Consider the following 24171-nt stretch of genomic DNA (forward strand, 5'->3'; position numbering starts at 1 on the left):
GGAAAGGTTGTGAGGTTGCAGGGCAGTTTTGTCTTGTAAAGGCCCCATGAATATTCTATGTCTATTCTAGAAATAAGTGATATGGAAAGCAGGGGGAAGTGGGTCACTCAGGGGGCTACTCAGAGTACGGTTTAAACCAGTGGGGCTCATGTATCCTGGGTGTCTAAAGAGGGCCAGAACTTATTGTAGTGTTATCTATTCCCACATTAGGGGGTTCGCAGATTTGCATCATCCTCAAGTATTGGAGGCTCGGGCAAAGATAATGATCTGAAGCTGCTCCTTTGTACGTTACAAAACCCCCTACCCCCCCGGTATATGGGTGCTAGTACGACTAATCATCATTAGTGAGATAAGGGGCCATGACAGAAATCATAAGTGTAATAGTGAATTTAAGTGAGCAGAAAACTGTAAATGTCACAATAACAGTAAAAGTGAGTACATCAACCAGAAAAGAAACAGCAAAAACATCAAACAGTCATTTAAATAATGCATACATTATGTAATATATAAGACCTGAGAGATCTGAAGAGATACAACGGGGTTTCACCCTGGGAGTTAGACCAGTAGAAGTCCAGATTCTTTCAGCTCCAACATAAGCAAACCTAGAGAAGGGAGAAAGCTAAAACAACATACTAAAGTAAACAATAGGCTTTAAGCTACTGAGTCTGCATTAACCACGGTGCTGAAGGGCCACCTCATGCTCATTGCCAGCAGGGGCCCTGCGGGGTAAGTCATCATGACGTGGGAGTTCAAGGCCCAAGCCCAGGGCCTGGCTGAAACCAGGAAGGTCTTCAGGGCATCTGAGGGTGTGAGAGACATTATTTTTTGTAGCGATCAAGCAGGTAGGGAATCCCCATCTGTATGTGATGTTTTTCTCTTTCAGCGCCGAGGTAATGTGTCTCATGTCTCTTCGCTTTTGCAATGTTGTAGGACACAAGTCTGAAAACACCTGGACCTCAGTGCCTCTAAAAGTAATTGGGTGTTTTGCCCTTGCTAGTTTAAGCACCTCTTCCTTGTCTCGAAAAGATAAAAATTTAATAATGATATCCCTAGGGGGAGCCCTGTTGGGTGGCTTAGGGCGTAAGGCTCTATGTGCCCGCTCTATTTGTATATCCTGAGCTGCAGCATTATTTTTCAGATACCTAAGGAAGTCCTGGATGTAGGGCTGAAGTGCTGGGGGGTCAACCACCTCTGGTATGCCCCGGAGGCGCAGATTACTCCTCCTGCTCCGGTTTTCCAAATCCTCTACCCGGTCCATGAGAGATTGAACCGTGCCCTCTTGCGCTTGTAAGAGACTAGCTTGATGCTGCACATCTGAGTTAGTCGATTCCTGCTTCTCCTCTATTTGTGTGACACGATGGTTTAAGGTTCCTATGTCCCTTTTAAGTTCCCCGAACATGCTTTTGAAATCGAGCATAGCATTTTTAATGTCCTCTTTAGAGGATAAATGAGTAATGTCATCCTTTGTGAGATATCTGTGAGAGTTCATAGAGGGACTATGCTCCTGAATATGGATAGCTGGTGAGGGACCTGTTGTGTCTTGAGCTGCCTTAGTAGATGACTGAGCAGGGTCAGCAGGTATAAGGTAATTTTCCATTACAGAAGGCTGTAAAGTCTTAGGGGGTTTAGAGTTCCTTTTACTAGTCATTGCAATTTTGAGGCCTAGTAGTACAAGAGGCAAAGAGGCCCTGTTTCATAAACCAGATAAATTAAACTTGTCAGGTGTAGTCTTCGTCGTGTTAGTGATGTGCTGCTGTAAGGTGACTACACTCTGTTTAATGACTTCAGAATTCCCGTGTATCTGCAAGGCCAGGGGAGCTGGGGGCTCTTATGATGCCTAACCGTTTCTGTCTAAGTCCGGTCTTTATTGAGGCCCAGTATAAGTTAATCTGTCCATTTAGGGGGGAGCAAGTCCTCCGTTACCGGAGTTATAGTGCCCGGTTATATTCACCCTCCTGGATCAAGTGGATAGTACCTCAGAGCAAGGCCAGAGCGCCGCTGAGGCCTGTGGTTAGATTAGAATGCGTGGGCCAACGGCCGGACTCACCCTCATGGTACATCAAGTCTCCGTGCAGAACCGCCAGGACTCCCCGTTTGTAGAAGGCCGGTCCTCTCTCCCACACAGCCCCACAGGCGATCGATAGTGGATGAGGGCCTCGCCTGCACTCGGTGTCAGGGTTGCACACTCCAGTGTCCGCTGCGTGCCACGTGGTCGCGGCTCTGATATCGCTGAGGGAGAAGATGGCGCGGCACAGCCGCCAGCGCTCAGTGGATGTTTCAGGTGGCTTGAGGGGGTATACGACAGGTCCTGCAGCCCTCCGATTACCTCCGGTAAATGTCTCTGCGCAAGTAGGTACCCCTTGATCAGTCTTAGTCCTCACTCCGTGCGGTTCTCAGTTGCAGGGTGAATAATTAAGGGTAGCGCTTCACCAAATTAAATGTCCGTCAAGCCTGCAGTACCCTAGGCTCTAAGGAGCAGGATTATATCTTATTGTAGCCTGAGTGATTGGCGATTCAGTAGGTTTATATGCGAAAACACACAAGGGACTACGGAGCTCTATTAGTTAGCAGCCATCTCTGATCATGGCCAGACTCTGCCCCCGTCTAGCTCACTTTTTATTTGCAGAGCTAACTGACTTATCTGCCATGCAATGTAGGAACTTTGGACACATTTTTTTACCTTATTTGTATGTAGTGCTAGAGCTTTACTAAGTACTTTTGAGAATCACACCATTCGTAAATGTATGTTACCTGCTTTTGTGTGTGTTTTTTTTTTTTGTGTGTCAAGGGAATGGACCCAATAACACGGCAGGTTGGCCAGCATATAGAGATGGAGCCAGAGTGGGAGGCAGCATTTACATTACAGATGAAACTAACACATATCATTTCAATGATCCAGGACTGGTGTTCTACGGATGTGAGTACTACTTGCAATAAAATAAACATCTCTTATTCATTGCTAACTTAGATTAGACCGTATTGCTAAAAAAATAATTATAGATTCCATTTGTCTTCTAATTGAATCATTCTTCACATGAATAACTTTTATTTTTCTGTCTGTAAGCTGGTTTGCTTTAGTTGTTTATCGATGGAATTAACTGGTAACACAAAGTGAAGTCATTTAAAGTACCACTAAAAGATTGGTACACATGAGATGTTATATGCATACAAAGCCACAAGATGATATAGTAAATGGACACTAGACACTTTTTTTTGTTTTTGTACAAGCAATTGTGCTTTGTCCCTAGAGAGGCCACAGAGCACAATTTTGCTGCATTTGCAGGCTACAGACGTGTGGGACCAATCACAATTTTACACAAAAGCAAGAGATGTTTAATGTCCTTTTTAAGCAGGGTTATGCATAAACAAACCTGTATATCTCTAGTTCCTTTTTTTTTAACTATGTAGTTACTGATATTTCTTTAAAAGTAAACTACCAACTTGCTTTTCAATCATGTTCGTTGTAACAAGAAGAAGCAGGAAATTATAGAGATAGCAGAAGGATCCCACAAACTGCTCCTTTTCCTATTTTCTTACTACTGAATGCATTACAGTTAGCTCATTTGGATGTCTCTGACACTCACCTACCTGTATTGCATGTAGCTATTTCCAGGGTGCCGTTTTCTCTTGACACTTTTTTTCAGTTCACTATAGTAGTTTAATATATTGTACAGCATTGGCCTTTCACATTTCAACAACAAAAGGGCTATTTCTCCAACATAGGTGTGTCCGGTCCACGGCGTCATCCTTACTTGTGGGATATTCTCTTCCCCAACAGGAAATGGCAAAGAGCCCAGCAAAGCTGGTCACATGATCCCTCCTAGGCTCCGCCTACCCCAGTCATTCTCTTTGCCGTTGTACAGGCAACATCTCCACGGAGATGGCTTAGAGTTTTTTAGTGTTTAACTGTAGTTTTTATTATTCAATCAAGAGTTTGTTATTTTGAAATAGTGCTGGTATGTACTATTTACTCAGAAACAGAAAAGAGATGAAGATTTCTGTTTTTATGAGGAAAATGATTTTAGCAACCGTCACTAAAATCCATGGCTGTTCCACACAGGACTGTTGAGAGCAATTAACTTCAGTTGGGGGAACAGTGAGCAGTCTCTTGCTGCTTGAGGTATGACACATTCTAACAAGACGATGTAATGCTGGAAGCTGTCATTTTCCCTATGGGATCCGGTAAGCCATGTTTATTACGATCGTAAATAAGGGCTTCAAAAAGGGCTTATTAAGACTGTAGACTTTTTCTGGGCTAAATCGATTGATTATTAACACATATTTAGCCTTGAGGAATCATTTTATCTGGGTATTTTGATATAATAATATCGGCAGGCACTGTTTTAGACACCTTATTCTTTAGGGGCTTTCCCAAAGCATAGGCAGAGCCTCATTTTCGCGCCGGTGTTGCGCACTTGTTTTTGAGAGACAATTCCTTCATGTTTTTTCGCAATTGCAGTAATAAAGTGTGTTCAGTTTAAAATTTAAAGTGACAGTAACGGTTTTATTTTAAAACGTTTTTTGTACTTTGTTATCAAGTTTATGCCTGTTTAACATGTCTGAACTACCAGATAGACTGTGTTCTGAATGTGGGGAAGCCAGAATTCCTATTCATTTAAATAAATGTGATTTATGTGACAATGACAATGATGCCCAAGATGATTCCTCAAGTGAGGGGAGTAAGCATGGTACTGCATCATTCCCTCCTTCGTCTACACGAGTCTTGCCCACTCAGGAGGCCCCTAGTACATCTAGGGCGCCAATACTCCTTACTATGCAACAATTAACGGCTGTAATGGATAATTCTGTCAAAAACATTTTAGCCAAAATGAACACTTATCAGCGTAAGCGCGACTGCTCTGTTTTAGATACTGAAGAGCATGACGACGCTGATAATAATATTTCTGAAGGGCCCCTAACCCAGTCTGATGGGGCCAGGGAGGTTTTGTCTGAGGGAGAAATTACTGATTCAGGGAACATTTCTCAACAAGCTGAACCTGATGTGATTGCATTTAAATTTAAGTTGGAACATCTCCGCATTCTGCTTAAGGAGGTATTATCCACTCTGGATGATTGTGACAAGTTGGTCATCCCAGAGAAACTATGTAAAATGGACAAGTTCCTAGAGGTGCCGGGGCTCCCAGAAGCTTTTCCTATACCCAAGCGGGTGGCGGACATTGTTAATAAAGAATGGGAAAGGCCCGGTATTCCTTTCGTCCCTCCCCCCATATTTAAAAAATTGTTTCCTATGGTCGACCCCAGAAAGGACTTATGGCAGACAGTCCCCAAGGTCGAGGGAGCGGTTTCCACTTTAAACAAACGCACCACTATACCCATAGAGGATAGTTGTGCTTTCAAAGATCCTATGGATAAAAAATTAGAAGGTTTGCTTAAAAAGATGTTTGTTCAGCAGGGTTACCTTCTACAACCAATTTCATGCATTGTCCCTGTCGCTACAGCCGCATGTTTCTGGTTCGATGAGCTGATAAAGGCGGTCGATAGTGATTCTCCTCCTTTTGAGGAGATTATGGACAGAATCAATGCTCTCAAATTGGCTAATTCTTTCACCCTAGACGCCACTTTGCAATTGGCTAGGTTAGCGGCTAAGAATTCTGGGTTTGCTATTGTGGCGCGCAGAGCGCTTTGGTTGAAATCTTGGTCGGCTGATGCGTCTTCCAAGAACAAGCTACTTAACATTCCTTTCAAGGGGAAAACGCTGTTTGGCCCTGACTTGAAAGAGATTATCTCTGATATCACTGGGGGTAAGGGCCACGCCCTTCCTCAGGATCGGCCTTTCAAGGCAAAAAATAAACCTAATTTTCGTCCCTTTCGTAGAAACGGACCAGCCCAAAGTGCTACGTCCTCTAAGCAAGAGGGTAATTCTTCTCAAGCCAAGCCAGCTTGGAGACCAATGCAAGGCTGGAACAAGGGAAAGCAGGCCAAGAAACCTGCCACTGCTACCAAGACAGCATGAAATGTTGGCCCCCGATCCGGGACCGGATCTGGTGGGGGGCAGACTCTCTCTCTTCGCTCAGGCTTGGGCAAGAGATGTTCTGGATCCTTGGGCGCTAGAAATAGTCTCCCAAGGTTATCGTCTGGAATTCAAGGGACTTCCCCCAAGGGGGAGGTTCCACAGGTCTCAGTTGTCTTCAGACCACATAAAAAGACAGGCATTCTTACATTGTGTAGAAGACCTGTTAAAAATGGGAGTGATTCATCCTGTTCCATTAAGAGAACAAGGGATGGGGTTCTACTCCAATCTGTTTATAGTTCCCAAGAAAGAGGGAACGTTCAGACCAATCTTAGATCTCAAGATCTTAAACAAGTTTCTCAAGGTTCCATCGTTCAAGATGGAAACCATTCGAACAATTCTTCCTTCCATCCAGGAAGGTCAATTCATGACCACGGTGGATTTAAAGGATGCGTATCTACATATTCCTATCCACAAGGAACATCATCGGTTCCTGAGGTTCGCATTCCTGGACAAACATTACCAGTTCGTGGCGCTTCCTTTCGGATTAGCCACTGCTCCAAGGATTTTCACAAAGGTACTAGGGTCCCTTCTAGCTGTGCTAAGACCAAGGGGCATTGCTGTAGTACCTTACTTGGACGACATTCTGATTCAAGCGTCGTCCCTTCCTCAAGCAAAGGCTCACACGGACATTGTCCTGGCCTTTCTCAGATCTCACGGATGGAAAGTGAACGTGGAAAAGAGTTCTCTATCTCCGTCAACAAGGGTTCCCTTCTTGGGAACCATAATAGACTCCTTAGAAATGAGGATTTTTCTGACAGAGGCCAGAAAAACAAAGCTTCTAGACTCTTGTCGGATACTTCATTCCGTTCCTCTTCCTTCCATAGCTCAGTGCATGGAAGTGATCGGGTTGATGGTAGCGGCAATGGACATAGTTCCTTTTGCACGCATTCATCTAAGACCATTACAACTGTGCATGCTCAGTCAGTGGAATGGGGACTATACAGACTTGTCTCCGAAGATACAAGTAAATCAGAGGACCAGAGACTCACTCCGTTGGTGGCTGTCCCTGGACAACCTGTCACGAGGGATGACATTCCGCAGACCAGAGTGGGTCATTGTCACGACCGACGCCAGTCTGATGGGCTGGGGCGCGGTCTGGGGATCCCTGAAAGCTCAGGGTCTTTGGTCTCGGGAAGAATCTCTTCTACCGATAAATATTCTGGAACTGAGAGCGATATTCAATGCTCTCAAGGCTTGGCCTCAGCTAGCGAGGGCCAAGTTCATACGGTTTCAATCAGACAACATGACAACTGTTGCGTACATCAACCATCAGGGGGGAACAAGGAGTTCCCTGGCGATGGAAGAAGTGACCAAAATCATTCTATGGGCGGAGTTTCACTCCTGCCACCTGTCTGCTATCCACATCCCAGGAGTGGAAAATTGGGAAGCGGATTTTCTGAGTCGTCAGACATTGCATCCGGGGGAGTGGGAACTCCATCCGGAAATCTTTGCCCAAGTCACTCAGCTGTGGGGCATTCCAGACATGGATCTGATGGCCTCTCGTCAGAACTTCAAAGTTCCTTGCTACGGGTCCAGATCCAGGGATCCCAAGGCGGCTCTAGTGGATGCACTAGTAGCACCTTGGACCTTCAAACTAGCTTATGTGTTCCCGCCGTTTCCTCTCATCCCCAGGCTGGTAGCCAGGATCAATCAGGAGAGGGCGTCGGTGATCTTGATAGCTCCTGCGTGGCCACGCAGGACTTGGTATGCAGATCTGGTGAATATGTCATCGGCTCCACCTTGGAAGCTACCTTTGAGACGAGACCTTCTTGTTCAGGGTCCGGTCGAACATCCGAATCTGGTTTCACTCCAGCTGACTGCTTGGAGATTGAACGCTTGATCTTATCGAAGCGAGGGTTCTCAGATCCTGTTATCGATACTCTTGTTCAGGCCAGAAAGCCTGTAACTAGAAAGATTTACCACAAAATTTGGAAAAAATATATCTGTTGGTGTGAATCTAAAGGATTCCCTTGGGACAAGGTTAAGATTCCTAGGATTCTATCCTTCCTTCAAGAAGGATTGGAAAAAGGTTTATCTGCAAGTTCCCTGAAGGGACAGTTTTCTGCCTTGTCTGTGTTACTTCACAAAAAGCTGGCCGCTGTGCCAGATGTTCAAGCTTTTGTTCAGGCTCTGGTTAGAATTAAGCCTGTTTACAAACCTTTGACTCCTCCTTGGAGTCTCAATTTAGTTCTTTCAGTTCTTCAGGGGGTTCCGTTTGAACCCTTGCATTCCGTTGATATTAAGTTATTATCTTGGAAAGTTTTGTTTTTAGTTGCAATTTCTTCTGCTAGAAGAGTTTCAGAATTATCTGCTCTGCAGTGTTCTCCTCCTTATCTGGTGTTCCATGCAGATAAGGTGGTTTTACGTACTAAACCTGGTTTTCTTCCGAAAGTTGTTTCTAACAAAAACATTAACCAGGAGATTATCGTACCTTCTCTGTGTCCGAAACCAGTTTCGAAGAAGGAACGTTTGTTGCACAATTTGGATGTTGTTCGCGCTCTAAAATTCTATTTAGATGCTACAAAGGATTTTAGACAAACATCTTCCTTGTTTGTTGTTTATTCTGGTAAAAGGAGAGGTCAAAAAGCAACTTCAACCTCTCTCTCTTTTTGGATTAAAAGCATCATCAGATTGGCTTACGAGACTGCCGGACGGCAGCCTCCCGAAAGAATCACAGCTCATTCCACTAGGGCTGTGGCTTCCACATGGGCCTTCAAGAACGAGGCTTCTGTTGATCAGATATGTAGGGCAGCGACTTGGTCTTCACTGCACACTTTTACCAAATTTTACAAGTTTGATACTTTTGCTTCTTCTGAGGCTATTTTTGGGAGAAAGGTTTTGCAAGCCGTGGTGCCTTCCATTTAGGTGACCTGATTTGCTCCCTCCCTTCATCCGTGTCCTAAAGCTTTGGTATTGGTTCCCACAAGTAAGGATGACGCCGTGGACCGGACACACCTATGTTGGAGAAAACAGAATTTATGTTTACCTGATAAATTACTTTCTCCAACGGTGTGTCCGGTCCACGGCCCGCCCTGGTTTTTTTAATCAGGTCTGATAATTTATTTTCTTTAACTACAGTCACCACGGTACCATATGGTTTCTCCTATGCAAATATTCCTCCTTAACGTCGGTCGAATGACTGGGGTAGGCGGAGCCTAGGAGGGATCATGTGACCAGCTTTGCTGGGCTCTTTGCCATTTCCTGTTGGGGAAGAGAATATCCCACAAGTAAGGATGACGCCGTGGACCGGACACACCGTTGGAGAAAGTAATTTATCAGGTAAACATAAATTCTGTTTTTCACATTTAAAAAAATAATAAAAAATCTCCTCTGCTTTACTAGCACACTACATAGGTTTACTTTGTTCTATGTTTTGCATTTAGTGTTACACGTCCACATATATTTTAGAGTCTTCTTTAGACAAACCAAACAGCTAAGCCACTTTAGGGTGGTGCCTGCTTTAATGGCCCAATCAACCGTAAGGTTGACCTCTTTTGTACAAATCTTTAGAAGTAGTCAGTTCTTTCTACCATCTCTTGGGATCTACCACTTTTGTAGCCAGAACTTAGAGTTTGGTTGATTAGACAAAAGTAAGGTTATCCAAAATATCTCCTTCTAAATCAAACTCTTTATCTGTTATGCTTCAGTAGGGGTTTTATATGTTCAGCCACAACCTCATGTTTGCAGTTCAAGTATGGTGAGCTTTATGACTGCATCTAAGCAAAAATGTATCACGTTACTGTATACTTTCAAATAAAGAAGATTTTATAGAGGGGAAGTGCTCTTTCTCCTTGCCCTTTGCTTTTCTATTGTAATCCTCAGAACTCTTGCCTTTGCTACAAGCATTCCTCTTAACCAGTTTATTCATAGAAACTTCTTTTCTTCTATAAAGGTAAGGCGAGTCCACAGATTCATCCTTTACTTGTGGGATATTATCCTTCCCTACAGGAAGTGGCAAAGAGCACCACAGCAGAGCTGTCTATATAGCTTCTCCCTTAGCTCCACCCCCAGTCATTCTCTTTGCCTACTCTAAGTACTAGGAAGGGTAAAGTGAAAGAGGTGATAAAATATTAGTTTTTAATTTCTTCAAGCAAGAGTTTATTTTAAATGGTACCGGTGTGTACTATTTACTCTCAGGCAGCAGATGGATGAAGACTGCTGCATGGAGGATGATGATCTTAGCATTTGTAACTAAGGTCCATTGCTGTTCCCACAGAGGCTGAGGAGTACAGGAAACTTCAGTGTGAGGAACGGTTTCATGCTATGCAGCAATGAGGTATGTTCAGTCATATTTTTCTGGAGAGACTGTGTATTTCAGAAAGGCTGACATTATACCCAGGAGGGTAAGGGTAAGCAGTAATCCTAGAGCTAAAAGAAGGGAATTACTTAGCTTGCATATGGGGCCAATTACTAATATGGTTGACACTGAATGACAAATGTTTGTGAGCAAATGTTTTTTTGTTGATTTGGGAGTGCTTTAACATTTTTGTGGGCAATAAACATTTTTGGGCAATTTTATTAGGGCACACATGGCTTAATTTTCGGGTCTTAGAACCCACATGGCTAGTTATACCCATAATCCCCAGTCATTCTCTTTGCCTCTGTCAATGAAGAAGGTGAAGTTCTGGTGTCTGAAGAAAATTGGATTTCATTTGCTACAAGCAAGTTTTTTTGGGGTCTAGCTGTACTCCACGTTAGTCTCTTAAGTTGAGCAATGGTGGTTTTAAAGCAGTTAGGAACTTGTGAGGTGAGCCTCACTGCGTTTTCCTAACAGGTTGCTGCCCTAGTATTGAAAGCCAGAGTAGGCTTACTCTGTTCTTTCTTCTTTCCACAGGTCTCTGTAAGGAGTGGCATCCTTTCATACCGTGTGAGCTGTCCTCCTGCTGGACAGCTAGATGTGCAGGTAAGTGCCTTTTTTGTCTTCTTAAGGGGTTAAAATCTACTCCAATTTCTCAAACTGCAAAATTGTGGGACTACCATCCTAGGTTTAGGATGTTCTTTGGGCAGTGAGCAGGCACGTAAATATGCATGTGGCAGTAGAGACTAAGTTAATCTCCTTTATGTGTTATGAGTTAACTTTCTTGGTGGCTAAGGGGTTAATTTTTGGGCTCTATAAAATTGCATCTGTTGTTTTTACTAATTCAATGTGCTTGGGCACTGATCGCACATTTGCGATGTTATCAGCCAGCTCTGACAGATTTTTCAATCAGGAAGCGGCTTAGTTTAGTTTTCTCTGTGCTGTCTGCTGGAAGCGCGGGCCTTCACCACTGTGGCGCAGCTTCCATAGCCGATCACGTGACGCTCTCTTTCCGTTGCAAAGACCAGAGCCGTTGCGACTGAAAGCAAGTTGGTTTAATGAAGCTGCCTAGTTTTCACAGATTGCACTACCGATTGTTTCAAGGGGCAGGTAGGCACCTCAGGCACTGACTGAGGTGTAGAGGTATCTTAAAAGATCGTTTTTTATTTTAAAATTGCTGCTTGGGGATCAATTAAATTTAATTTAGAGGGAACTTGTCATTGATGTGAATATATACGTTGGGCGCATTTTCTCTTAAAGGATTTAAAGGGACAGCACCTTTTTCAACATTTAAAGGGGTAGTAACAATTACTTGCAAAATATTTTTTCTGCATTATGGATCCGGATCCTGTTACTATGGACAGGTGCAGGCTTTGCTTAGAGAGCCAAATTGTACCACCCTTGCAATTTTGTTCCTCATATACAGAGAGAACTATAATGCATAAAGATGAACTTTTTGTTTCTGAGCCAACAGTCTCTCAGGACGAGGCTGTTTAGGCAATGCCATAGTCTTCTCCTTAAATTTCCCAAGCCTTCATGGAGTCTCATGCAGTGCCCTGCAGTTCCTCTCAATCTCCTGGAGGAGTTTATTTGCCTGCAGAAATTGCTGCCAAGGTATCTTGAGCGGTATCTGAGGCCTTATCTGCCATTCCATTGCTAAGTGGAAAACGCAAGAGGAACATTAGACGATCAGATGTTAAGGTTTCTTCTCCTGTCGATGCTACTCAGATAGCCCTTTCTCATAAATCGGATGAAGAGGATACGTCCGTAGCTTCTGAGGGTGAAATCTCCGATTCGGACAGTATAATTCCTTCATCTGATGCTGAAGTAGTATCCTTCAGATTTAAGCTTGAACACCTTTGTGTACTGTTAAAGGAGGTTTTAGCTACTTTGGACGACTCCGACCCGCCTGTCGTCGTCAACCCTAAGAAATCAAGTAAACTGAATTAATATTTTGATGTCCCTTCCTCGGTGGAAGTGTTTTCTTTTCCAGACCGTGCAACAGAGATTATTGAGCAGGAATGGGAGAAGCCAGGGATTCCATTTCTCCAACATAGGTGTGTCCGGTCCACGGCGTCATCCTTACTTGTGGGATATTCTCTTCCCCAACAGGAAATGGCAAAGAGCCCAGCAAAGCTGGTCACATGATCCCTCCTAGGCTCCGCCTTCCCCAGTCATTCTCTTTGCCGTTGTACAGGCAACATCTCCACGGAGATGGCTTAGAGTTTTTTGGTGTTTAAAACTAAAATCGATGGCTGTTTCCACACAGGACTGTTGAGAGGAATTAACTTCAGTTGGGGGAAACAGTGAGCAGACTTTTGCTGCTTGAGGTATGACACATTTCTAACAAGACTAGGTAATGCTGGAAGCTGTCATTTTCCCTATGGCATCCGGTAAGCCATTTTTATTACATAAGAATAAAGGGCTTCACAAGGGCTTTTAAGACTGGTAGACATTTTCTGGGCTAAAACGATTGATATATAAGCATTTTTAATACTTCATAGCTTTGAGGAGTTATTTTATTCTTGGGAATTATGTAAAATAACCGGCAGGCACTGTATTGGACACCTTTTTCTCTAGGGGCTTTCCCTAATCATAGGCAGAGCCTCATTTTCGCGCCTCTATTGCGCAGTTGTTTTTTGGGGTTAAATACAAATTTGGTGTGCAATACTTTTAAGGCTTTAAGACACTGTGGTGAAATTTTGGTGAAATTTGAACAATTCCTTCATACTTTTTCACATTTGCAGTAATAAAGTGTGTTCAGTTTAAAATTTAAAGTGACAGTAACGGTTTTATTTTAAAACGTTTTTTGTACTTTGTTATCAAGTTTATGCCTGTTTAACATGTCTGAACTATCAGATAGACTGTGTTCTGTATGTGGGGAAGCCAAGGTTCCTTCTCATTTAAATAGATGTGATTTATGTGACACAAAATTTAGAGAAAATGATGCCCAAGATGATTCCTCAAGTGAGGGGAGTAAGCATGGTACTGCATCATCCCCTCCTTCGTCTACGCCAGTCTTGCCCACACAGGAGGCCCCTAGTACATCTAGTGCGCCAATACTCCTTAGTATGCAACAATTAACGGCTGTAATGGATAATTCTATCAAAAACATTTTAGCCAAAATGCCCACTTATCAGCGAAAGCGCGACTGCTCTGTTTTAGAAAATACTGAAGAGCATGAGGACGCTGATGATATTGGTTCTGAAGTGCCCCTACACCAGTCTGAGGGGGCCAGGGAGGTTTTGTCTGAGGGAGAAATTTCAGATTCAGGGAAAATTTCTCAACAAGCTGAACCTGATGTGATTACATTCAAATTTAAATTGGAACATCTCCGCGCTCTGCTTAAGGAGGTGTTATCTACTCTGGATGATTGTGAGAATTTGGTCATTCCAGAGAAATTATGTAAGATGGACAAGTTCCTAGAGGTCCCGGGGCCCCCCGAAGCTTTTCCTATACCCAAGCGGGTGGCGGACATTGTAAACAAAGAATGGGAAAGGCCCGGCATACCTTTCGTCCCTCCCCCTATATTTAAGAAATTGTTTCCTATGGTCGACCCCAGAAAGGACTTATGGCAGACAGTCCCCAAGGTCGAGGGGGCGGTTTCTACTCTAAACAAACGCACCACTATCCCCATAGAAGATAGTTGTGCTTTCAAAGATCCTATGGATAAAAAATTAGAGGGTTTGCTTAAAAGGATGTTTGTTCAGCAAGGTTACCTTCTACAACCAATTTCATGCATTGTTCCTGTCACTACAGCAGCGTGTTTCTGGTTCGATGAACTAGAAAAGGCGCTCAATAAAGATTCTTCTTATGAGGAGATTTTGGACAGAATTCATGCTCTCAAATTGGCTAACTCTTTTACTTTAGACGCCACTTTGCAATTGGCTAGATTTGCGGCGAAAAATTCTGGGTTTGCTATTGTGGCGCGCAGAGCGCTTTGGCTAAAATCTTGGTCAGCGGATGCGTCTTCCAAGAACAAATTGCTTAACATTCCTTTCAAGGGGAAAACGCTGTTTGGCCCTGACTTGAAAGAGATTATTTCTGATATCACTGGGGGCAAGGGCCACGCCCTTCCTCAGGATAGGTCTTTCAAGGCTAAGAATAAACCAAATTTTCGTCCCTTTCGCAGAAACGGACCAGCCCCAAGTGCTACATCCTCTAAGCAAGAGGGTAATACTTCTCAAGCCAAGCCATCCTGGAGGCCAATGCAAGGCTGGAACAAAGGTAAGCAGGCCAAGAAACCTGCCACTGCTACCAAGACAGCATGAGATGTTGGCCCCCGATCCAGGACCGGATCTGGTGGGGGGGCAGACTCTCTCTCTTCGCTCAGGCTTGGGCAAGAGATGTTCTGGATACTTGGGCGCTGGAAATAGTCTCCCAAGGTTATCTTCTGGAATTCAAGGGGCTTCCCCCAAGGGGGAGGTTCCACAGGTCTCAATTGTCTTCAGACCACATAAAAAGACAGGCATTCTTACATTGTGTAGAAGACCTGTTAAAAATGGGAGTGATTCATCCTGTTCCATTAGGAGAACAAGGGATGGGGTTCTACTCCAATCTGTTCATAGTTCCCAAAAAAGAGGGAACATTCAGACCAATCTTAGATCTCAAGATCCTAAACAAGTTTCTCAAGGTTCCATCGTTCAAAATGGAAACCATTCGAACAATTCTTCCTTCCATCCAGGAAGGTCAATTCATGACCACGGTGGATTTAAAGGATGCGTATCTACATATTCCTATCCACAAGGAACATCATCGGTTCCTAAGGTTCGCCTTTCTGGACAAGCATTACCAGTTTGTGGCACTTCCATTCGGATTAGCCACTGCTCCAAGAATTTTCACAAAGGTACTGGGGTCCCTTCTAGCGGTGCTACGACCAAGGGGCATTGCAGTAGTACCTTACTTGGACGACATTCTGATTCAAGCGTCGTCCCTTCCACAAGCAAAGGCTCATACGGACATTGTCCTGGCCTTTCTCAGATCTCACGGGTGGAAAGTGAACGTAGAAAAAAGTTCTCTATCTCCGTCAACAAGAGTTCCCTTCTTGGGAACAATAATAGACTCCTTAGAAATGAGGATTTTTCTGACAGAGGCCAGAAAATCAAAACTTCTAAACTCTTGTCAAGTACTTCATTCTGTTCCTCTTCCTTCCATAGCGCAGTGCATGGAAGTAATAGGTTTGATGGTCGCGGCAATGGACATAGTTCCTTTTGCGCGAATTCATCTGAGACCATTACAACTGTGCATGCTCAGTCAGTGGAATGGGGATTATACAGACTTGTCTCCGACGATACAAGTAGATCAGAGGACCAGAGATTCACTCCGTTGGTGGCTGTCCCTGGACAACCTGTCACAAGGGATGAGCTTCCGCAGACCAGAGTGGGTCATTGTCACGACCGACGCCAGTCTGGTGGGCTGGGGCGCGGTCTGGGGACTCCTGAAAGCTCAGGGTCTTTGGTCTCGGGAAGAATCTCTTCTCCCGATAAATATTCTGGAACTGAGAGCGATATTCAATGCTCTCAAGGCTTGGCCTCAGCTAGCAAAGGCCAAATTCATACGGTTTCAATCGGACAACATGACGACTGTTGCGTATATCAACCATCAAGGGGGAACAATCAGTTCCCTGGCGATGGAAGAAGTGACCAAAATCATTCAATGGGCGGAGACTCACTCCTGCCACTTGTCTGCAATTCACATCCCAGGAGTGGAAAATTGGGAAGCGGATTTTCTGAGTCGTCAGACATTTCATCCGGGGGAGTGGGAACTCCATCCGGAAATCTTTGCCCAAATTACTCAGTTGTGGGGCATTCCAGACATGGATCTGATGGCCTCTCGTCAGAACTTCAAGGTTCCTTGCTACGGGTCCAGATCCAGGGATCCCAAGGCGACTCTAGTAGATGCACTAGTAGCACCTTGGACCTTCAACCTAGCTTATGTATTCCCACCGTTTCCTCTCATCCCCAGGCTGGTAGCCAGGATCAATCAGGAGAGGGCATCGGTGATCTTGATAGCTCCTGCGTGGCCACGCAGGACTTGGTATGCAGACCTGGTGAATATGTCATCGGCTCCACCATGGAAGCTACCTTTGAGACGGGACCTTCTTGTTCAAGGTCCGTTCGAACATCCGAATCTGGTCTCACTCCAACTGACTGCTTGGAGATTGAACGCTTGATTTTATCAAAGCGAGGGTTCTCAGATTCTGTCATTGATACTCTTGTTCAGGCCAGAAAGCCTGTAACTAGAAAAATCTACCATAAAATATGGAAAAAATATATCTGTTGGTGTGAATCTAAAGGATTCCCTTGGGACAAGATAAAAATTCCTAAGATTCTATCCTTTCTTCAAGAAGGTTTGGAGAAAGGATTATCTGCAAGTTCTTTGAAGGGACAGATTTCTGCTTTGTCTGTGTTACTTCACAAAAAGCTGGCAGCTGTGCCAGATGTTCAAGCTTTTGTTCAGGCTCTGGTTAGAATCAAGCCTGTTTACAAACCTTTGACTCCTCCTTGGAGTCTCAATTTAGTTCTTTCAGTTCTTCAGGGGGTTCCGTTTGAACCCTTACATTCCGTTGATATTAAGTTATTATCTTGGAAAGTTTTGTTTTTGGTTGCAATTTCTTCTGCTAGAAGAGTTTCAGAGTTATCTGCTCTGCAGTGTTCTCCTCCTTATCTGGTGTTCCATGCAGATAAGGTGGTTTTGCGTACTAAACCTGGTTTTCTTCCGAAAGTTGTTTCTAACAAAAACATTAACCAGGAGATAGTCGTGCCTTCTTTGTGTCCGAATCCAGTTTCAAAGAAGGAACGTTTGTTGCACAATTTGGATGTAGTTCGTGCTCTAAAATTCTATTTAGATGCTACAAAGGATTTTAGACAAACATCTTCCTTGTTTGTTGTTTATTCTGGTAAAAGGAGAGGTCAAAAAGCAGCTTCTACCTCTCTCTTTTTGGCTTAAAAGCATCATCAGATTGGCTTACGAGACTGCCGGACGGCAGCCTCCTGAAAGAGTCACAGCTCATTCCACTAGGGCCGTGGCTTCCACATGGGCCTTCAAGAACGAGGCTTCTGTTGATCAGATATGTAAGGCAGCGACTTGGTCTTCACTGCACACTTTTACTAAATTTTACAAATTTGATACTTTTGCTTCTTCTGAGGCTATTTTTGGGAGAAAGGTTTTGCAAGCCGTGGTGCCTTCCATCTAGGTGACCTGATTTGCTCCCTCCCTTCATCCGTGTCCTAAAGCTTTGGTATTGGTTCCCACAAGTAAGGATGACGCCGTGGACCGGACACACCTATGTTGGAGAAAACAGAATTTATGTTTACCTGATAAATTACTTTCTCCAACGGTGTGTCCCGTCCACGGCCCGCCCTGGTTTTTTAATCAGGTCTGATAATTTATTTTCTTTAACTACAGTCACCACGGTATCATATGATTTCTCCTATGCAATATTCCTCCTTGACGTCGGTCGAATGACTGGGGAAGGCGGAGCCTAGGAGGGATCATGTGACCAGCTTTGCTGGGCTCTTTGCCATTTCCTGTTGGGGAAGAGAATATCCCACAAGTAAGGATGACGCCGTGGACCGGACACACCGTTGGAGAAAGTAATTTATCAGGTAAACATAAATTCTGTTTTTCCCCGTCTCCTGTTTTTAAAAAGAAGTTTCCTGTCGCTGACTCTATTGAAGATGCATGGCGGACGGTGCCTAAGGTAGAAGGGGCCATTTTCCTAATATTCCTATAGACTCTATAGAGGATAGCTTTTCTTTTAAAAATCATATGGACAAAATGCTGGAGGCTTATTTGAAGAAGATTTATGTTCATCAGGGCCTTCAATGTCAAACGGCGGTTTGTGTGTCCAGTGTGGCATCTTACTGGTTAGATGTTCTGTCTGAGTCTGTTCAGGTTGAGACTCCTTTGGAGGAAATCCAAGATAGGATTAAGGCTCTCAAGCTAGCCAATTCCTTTATTTCTGATGCCACCATACAAGTTATTTAAGCTAGGAGCCAAGATTTCTGGCTTCGCTGTAATAGCCCACAGGACTTTGTTGCTGAAATCATGGTCAGCGGATGTGACCTCTAAGTCCATGCTTTTAGCGCTTCCTTACACGGTTAAGACCTTGTTTGGCCCTGGTTTGGCAGAAATAATCTCTGACATTACTGGTGGGATAGGGTCTATTCTACCACAAGACAAGAAAAATAGATCTAAAGGACGTCAAAGTAATTTTCGTCCCTTTCGTAACCCCAAAGGAAAGTCTTCCTCTCCCTCTTCTAAGCAGGAACACTTAAAGTAGTCTTGGAAACCCAATCAGTTTTGGAACAAGGGAAGGCAGTCTAAGAAGTCTGCAGCTGAGTCTAAGTCAGCATGAAGGGGTTGCCCTGGTCCTTTTCCGGACCAAGTGGGGGGCAGACTTTCTCTGTTTTATCCAGCTTGGGTACGAGATGTCCCAGATTATTGGGCTGTGGACGTAGTGTCTCAGGGTTACAAGATAGAATTCAAGATTTTTCCTTCCATGGGCAGGTTTCTTCTCTCAAGATTATCTGCAGACTAAAAAAAAAAAATGAAAAAAAAAAGAGAAAAAGAGAGGCATTCTTGAATTGCGTTCGGGAACTTTCTTCCCTGGGAGTAATTGTTCCTGTCCCCGAAAAGAAACAGGGTCTGGGATTCTATTCCAATCTGTTTGTAGTTCCCAAAAAAAGAGGGAACTTTTCGTCCTATTTTAGACCTAAAGTGTCTAAACAAGTTTCTCAGGGTTCCATCCTTCAAAATGGAGACTATTCGGTCCATTCTCCCCTTGGTACAAGAGGGTCAGTTTATGACGACCATAGACCCAAAGGATGCGTATCTTCATGTTCCCATTCACAGGGACCATCACAAGTACATGAGATTTGCCTTTCTAGACAAACACTTCCAGTTTGTGGCTCTTCCGTTTGGCCTTGCCATAGTTCCCAGAATATTTTCAAAGATTACCTGGACGGCATATTGGTTCAGGTGCCATCTTTTCTCTTACATGGTGTATCCAGTCCACGGATTCATCCTTACTTGTGGGATATTCTCATTCCCTACAGGAAGTGGCAAAGAGAGCACACAGCAGAGCTGTCCGTATAGCGCCCCCTCAGGCTCCGCCCCCCAGTCATTCTCTTTGCCGCTCTAACAAGTAGCATCTCCACGGGAGGGTAAAGTGAATGTGGTGTTAGAGGCAGGATCTTCTAATACAGGGTCCATTCAAGCATCCAAATCTAGTTTCTCTGCAACTGACTGCTTGGAGATTGAACGCTTAATTCTAGCTAAGCGTGGGTTCTCTGAAACAGTTATCGATACTCTGATCCAGGCCAGAAAGCCTGTCACCAGGAAAATTTACCATAAGATATGGCTGAAATATCTTTGTTGGTGTGAATCCAATGGTTACTCATGGAGTAAAGTTAGGATTCCCAGGATATTGTCCTTTCTCCAAGAAGGATTGGAGAAAGGATTATCAGCTAGTTCCTTAAAGGGACAGATATCTGCTCTGTCTATCCTGTTACACAAGCATCTGGCAGCAGTACCAGACGTTCAGGCGTTTGCACAGGCTTTAGTGAGAATCAAGCCTGTCTATAAACCTGTGGCTGCTCCATGGAGTCTTAATTTAGTTCTTTCAGTTCTTCAAGGGGTTCCGTTTGAACCTTTACATTCCATAGATATTAAGTTATTATCTTGGAAGGTTTTGTTTTTGGTAGCTATTTCTTCTGCTCGAAGAGTTTCAGAATTGTCTGCTTTGCAGTGTAATTCACCCTATCTGGTGTTCCATGCAGATAAGGTTGTTTTGCGTACCAAACCTGGTTTTCTTCCGAAAGTTGTTTCTAATAAGAATATTAACCAGGAAATCATTGTTCCTTCTCTGTGTCCTAATCCAGTTTCTAAGAAGGAACGATTATTACACAATCTTTATGTGGTTCGTGCTTTGAAATTCTATTTACAAGCAACTAAAGATTTCAGACAAACATCTTCTTTGTTTGTTGTCTATTCTGTTAAGAGGAGAGGTCAGAAAGCGACTGCTACCTCTCTTTCCTTCTGGCTGAAAAGCATCATCCGATTGGCTTATGAGACTGCTGGACAGCAGCCTCCTGAACGAATTACAGCTCATTCCACCAGAGCTGTGGCTTCCACATGGGCTTTCAAGAATGAGGCTTCTGTAGAACAGATTTGTAAGGCAGCGACTTGGTCTTCACTGCATACTTTTGCCAAATTTTACAAATTTGATACTTTTGCCTCTTCAGAGGCTATTTTTGGGAGAGGTTTTGCAAGCAGTGGTGCCTTCCGTTTAGGTTACCTGACTTGTTCCCTCCCTTCATCCGTGTCCTTTGGTATTGGTATCCCACAAGTAAGGATGAATCCGTGGACTGGATACACCATATAAGAGAAAACAGAATTTATGCTTACCTGATAAATTACTTTCTCTTACGGTGTATCCAGTCCACGGCCCGCCCTGGCAATTAAGTCAGGTTCAAATTTATTTTTGTAAAACTACAGTCACCACTGCACCCTATGGTTTCTCCTTTTTCTCCTAACCGTTGGTCGAATGACTGGGGGGGGGGCGGAGCCTGAGGGGGAGCTATATGGACAGCTCTGCTGTGTGCTCTCTTTGCCACTTCCTGTAGGGAATGAGAATATCCCACAAGTAAGGATGAATCCGTGGACTAGATACACTGTAAGAGAAAGTAATTTATCAGGTAAGCATAAATTCTATTTTCAACAAGCAAACTCTCATACAGAGATCTTGTTGTCTTTTCTACGTTCCAACGGATGGAAAGTGAATCTGGAAAAGAGTTCCCTTGTTCCAGCTACAAAGGTGGTTTTTGCTAGGGACCATAATAGATTCCCTGTCTATGAAATGTTTTTTTCTTACGGTCTGAAAATCCAAAATTCTCTCCTCTTGCCTCTCTCTACAGTCTACTGTTCGGCCATCAGTGGCTCAATATATGGAGGTAATTGGTCTGATAGTGGCTTCTATGGACATCATTCCCTTTGCTCGATTCTATTTGCGAGCACTACAGCTATCTATGCTCAGACAATGGAACGGGGACCATTTGAATCTGTCTCAGAGGATCAATCTAGATTAGTCGACGAGAGGCTCTCTCCCATGGTGGTGTTCTCAGGAGCATCTATCTCAAGGCACATGCTTCTGGAGACCTTCTTGAGTCATTATAACCACGGACGCCAGCCTGCTGGGCTGGGGGACAGTCTGGGACTCGTTAAAAGCGCAGGGTCTATGGACTCCGGAGGAGTCTGCTCTCCCTATAAATATCTTGGAGTTGAGAGTGATTTACAATGCTCTGATAGCGTGGCCTCAGTTGTCCTTAGCCATGAAGGGAAGCCCACAGTTGTTTATCTGCCATCCACATTCCAGGGGTGGACAACTGGGAAGCGGACTTTCTAAACAGACAGACATTTCATCCCAAGGAGTGGGCACTCCATCCGGAAGTGTTCTCCAGCTTAACCCTCAAGTGGGGGATGCCAGAGTTGGATATGATGGTGTATCGACAGTACGCCAAGCTTCCAAGGTTTGGTTCAAGGTCAAGAGATCCTCACGCTGCATTATAGATGCTCTGGCGGTACCTTGGGTTTTCAGTCTAGCATACCTGTTTCCTCCGTTTGCTCTCCTTCCACGAGTCATTGCTCGTATCAAACAGGAGAAAGCAACGGTAATTCTCACAGCCCCTGCGTGGCCTTGCAGGACCTGGTATGCAGACCTAGTGAAGATGTCATCTCTTCCACCTTGAAGGCTGCCTCTGAGGAAGGACCTTCTAACTCCGGGTCCATTTCTTCATCCAAATCTCGTTTTTCTGAAGCTGACTGCTTGGAGATTGAACACTTAGTGTTGTCTAAGCGTGGCTTTTCTGAGTCTGTCATTAAGACCATGATTCAGGCTCGCAAGCTTGTTACTAGAAAGATTTACCATAGGATATGGCGTAAATATCTTTATTGGTGCGAATCTAAGGGCTACTCTGGGAGTAGGGTCAGAATTCCTAGGATTTTGTCTTTCATCCAGGAAGGTCTGGAGAAAAGTTTGTCAGGCAGTTCTCTGAAGGGTCAGATTTTTGCATTATGTCTTGTTACATAAGCGTCTGGCAGATGTGCCAGATGTTCAATCCTTTTGATTATATGTGTAAAGTGAATACACACAGAAAAAAACTAAACTGACATGAATGGGGAGTTAATGGTTGAAGGGAAAATTGTCAACAAAAAAGATATAGTGTAATCAAAGAGGGAACAAGCACTGTTAAGAAAAGAATGTAGATGGATTTATCTCCTAAATAGTGTGCACCCTAATGGGATGAATGAACAAAACAATTTTTACTGTTTTCTAGGATAAACAAAAATCTCCATCTAATAATATAACCAGTATGGGAATAAGTTCAAAGATTAATACTAGTCCTACCACCTCCATTATAGTCCTCTATCCATAAAAAAGATATCTATATATCCATATAAGATCACTAACACGTAGAAGATATTTGAAACCATACGCTAGATTATTATCTCTTATATTTAACACATTATTGGCTAGATTGACAATCTCTTCAAAAATCACAGTATTTTACGCACATCACAGTCACATTATAATGAATTCTTAAGGATACATGTCCTTTCTAATAATTTCCCTTCTTTGATTACACTATGGGCTCCATGTACTAAGAGGCGGGCGGACAGCTTCTTAACTCGTGAAGCTGTCCACCCGCCTCTGCTACACACGGGCAGCGGATCCATTGATCCGCTTGCCCGTATGTATCATTACACACTCAGCGGAGTGTGTAATGCCCTCCCCTTCAGTCGCGCGACCAAAGGGGCTGTCAATCACCGAGAGCGAGCGTGCTCTCTGTGATTTTGCTTCGCCACCTAAGAGGTGGCGTAGGGTGTAGGAAGCAGCTGCTTCTTACATTGCGGGAAGCAGGCTCGCATATGCGAACCTGCCCCGCAAAGGCTCCGGAGCAGCTTTCGCTGCTTCGTACATGGAGCCCTATATCTTTTTTGTTGCAAATTTTCCCTACAACCTTTAACTCCCCATTCATGTCACAGTTTAGTTTTTTCTATTTGTATTCACACATGTAATCATCATAATCACATCACGTTATCACCTTGTTAGTAAATTATAATACAAACTAGTATACTAGTATGACAAAATAATTTATATTTATACTCGAGTAACATTATATTCAATGATATTCAGCCTCTTTGTCGTCTTAACATTCTGTTCATTCTGGGACGATAAATAAACTTTGATTGACAGGATCTTTAGCCAATCCGCAATAAGTCCCAGATATCCATTCAGCTTCGTCTGGTTTGTCCAACCACTATCACCTATTCCCGGACCTTCAATATGCGCATATTGATAGAACGTTTAGCCAATCACCAATGAGCCTGACATACCCTTTCAGCATCAAATCTCCTCCTTTAAATATGGGAACTTTAGGCGGCGGCTCCGCCTTCGACAAAGCGTTTATACGGGAAACATGTTAGGGAGTTAGCCGAGGAGTAATAGGACCCTCAATTTTTTTAATAGTATAGTAGAACACTCTGTTAACCAATAGCACCGCTGTTATGCTTAGACCTCTGTAATAGTTGGATTTTCTAATAATGAGTCTGCTTTTATTTAAATGCCAAACCGGCAACAGTACTTAACTAAACAGTCCGTTAATATATTACCAACTAACAGCTGTAAATAATTCTCTAGTGAGGATAAGTTGAATCCCATATTATGGAATGGTGTATATCTAACACCATTATATATTACCCATGTCAGTTTAGTACATTTGATGATATAACATGACAACGATAGTTTAATTGTCCTAGTAAACTCCGGCTTATGTTA

The 24171-nt window shown here is 43.7% G+C and overlaps 1 protein-coding gene across 1 annotated transcript in view; it reads left to right on the forward strand.

Annotated features, from left to right (window-relative positions):
* Positions 1 to 24171, forward strand: part of UBR2 (ubiquitin protein ligase E3 component n-recognin 2) — a 689885-nt gene that overhangs the window by 173528 nt on the left and 492186 nt on the right. The window contains 1 exon segment of the mRNA XM_053712365.1: positions 2789 to 2917. Within this exon segment, the coding sequence (XP_053568340.1) occupies positions 2789 to 2917 (129 nt within the window).

This window comes from Bombina bombina, chromosome 4 (assembly GCF_027579735.1).
Source record: "Bombina bombina isolate aBomBom1 chromosome 4, aBomBom1.pri, whole genome shotgun sequence".
In the NCBI taxonomy this organism is placed as follows: domain Eukaryota; kingdom Metazoa; phylum Chordata; class Amphibia; order Anura; family Bombinatoridae; genus Bombina; species Bombina bombina.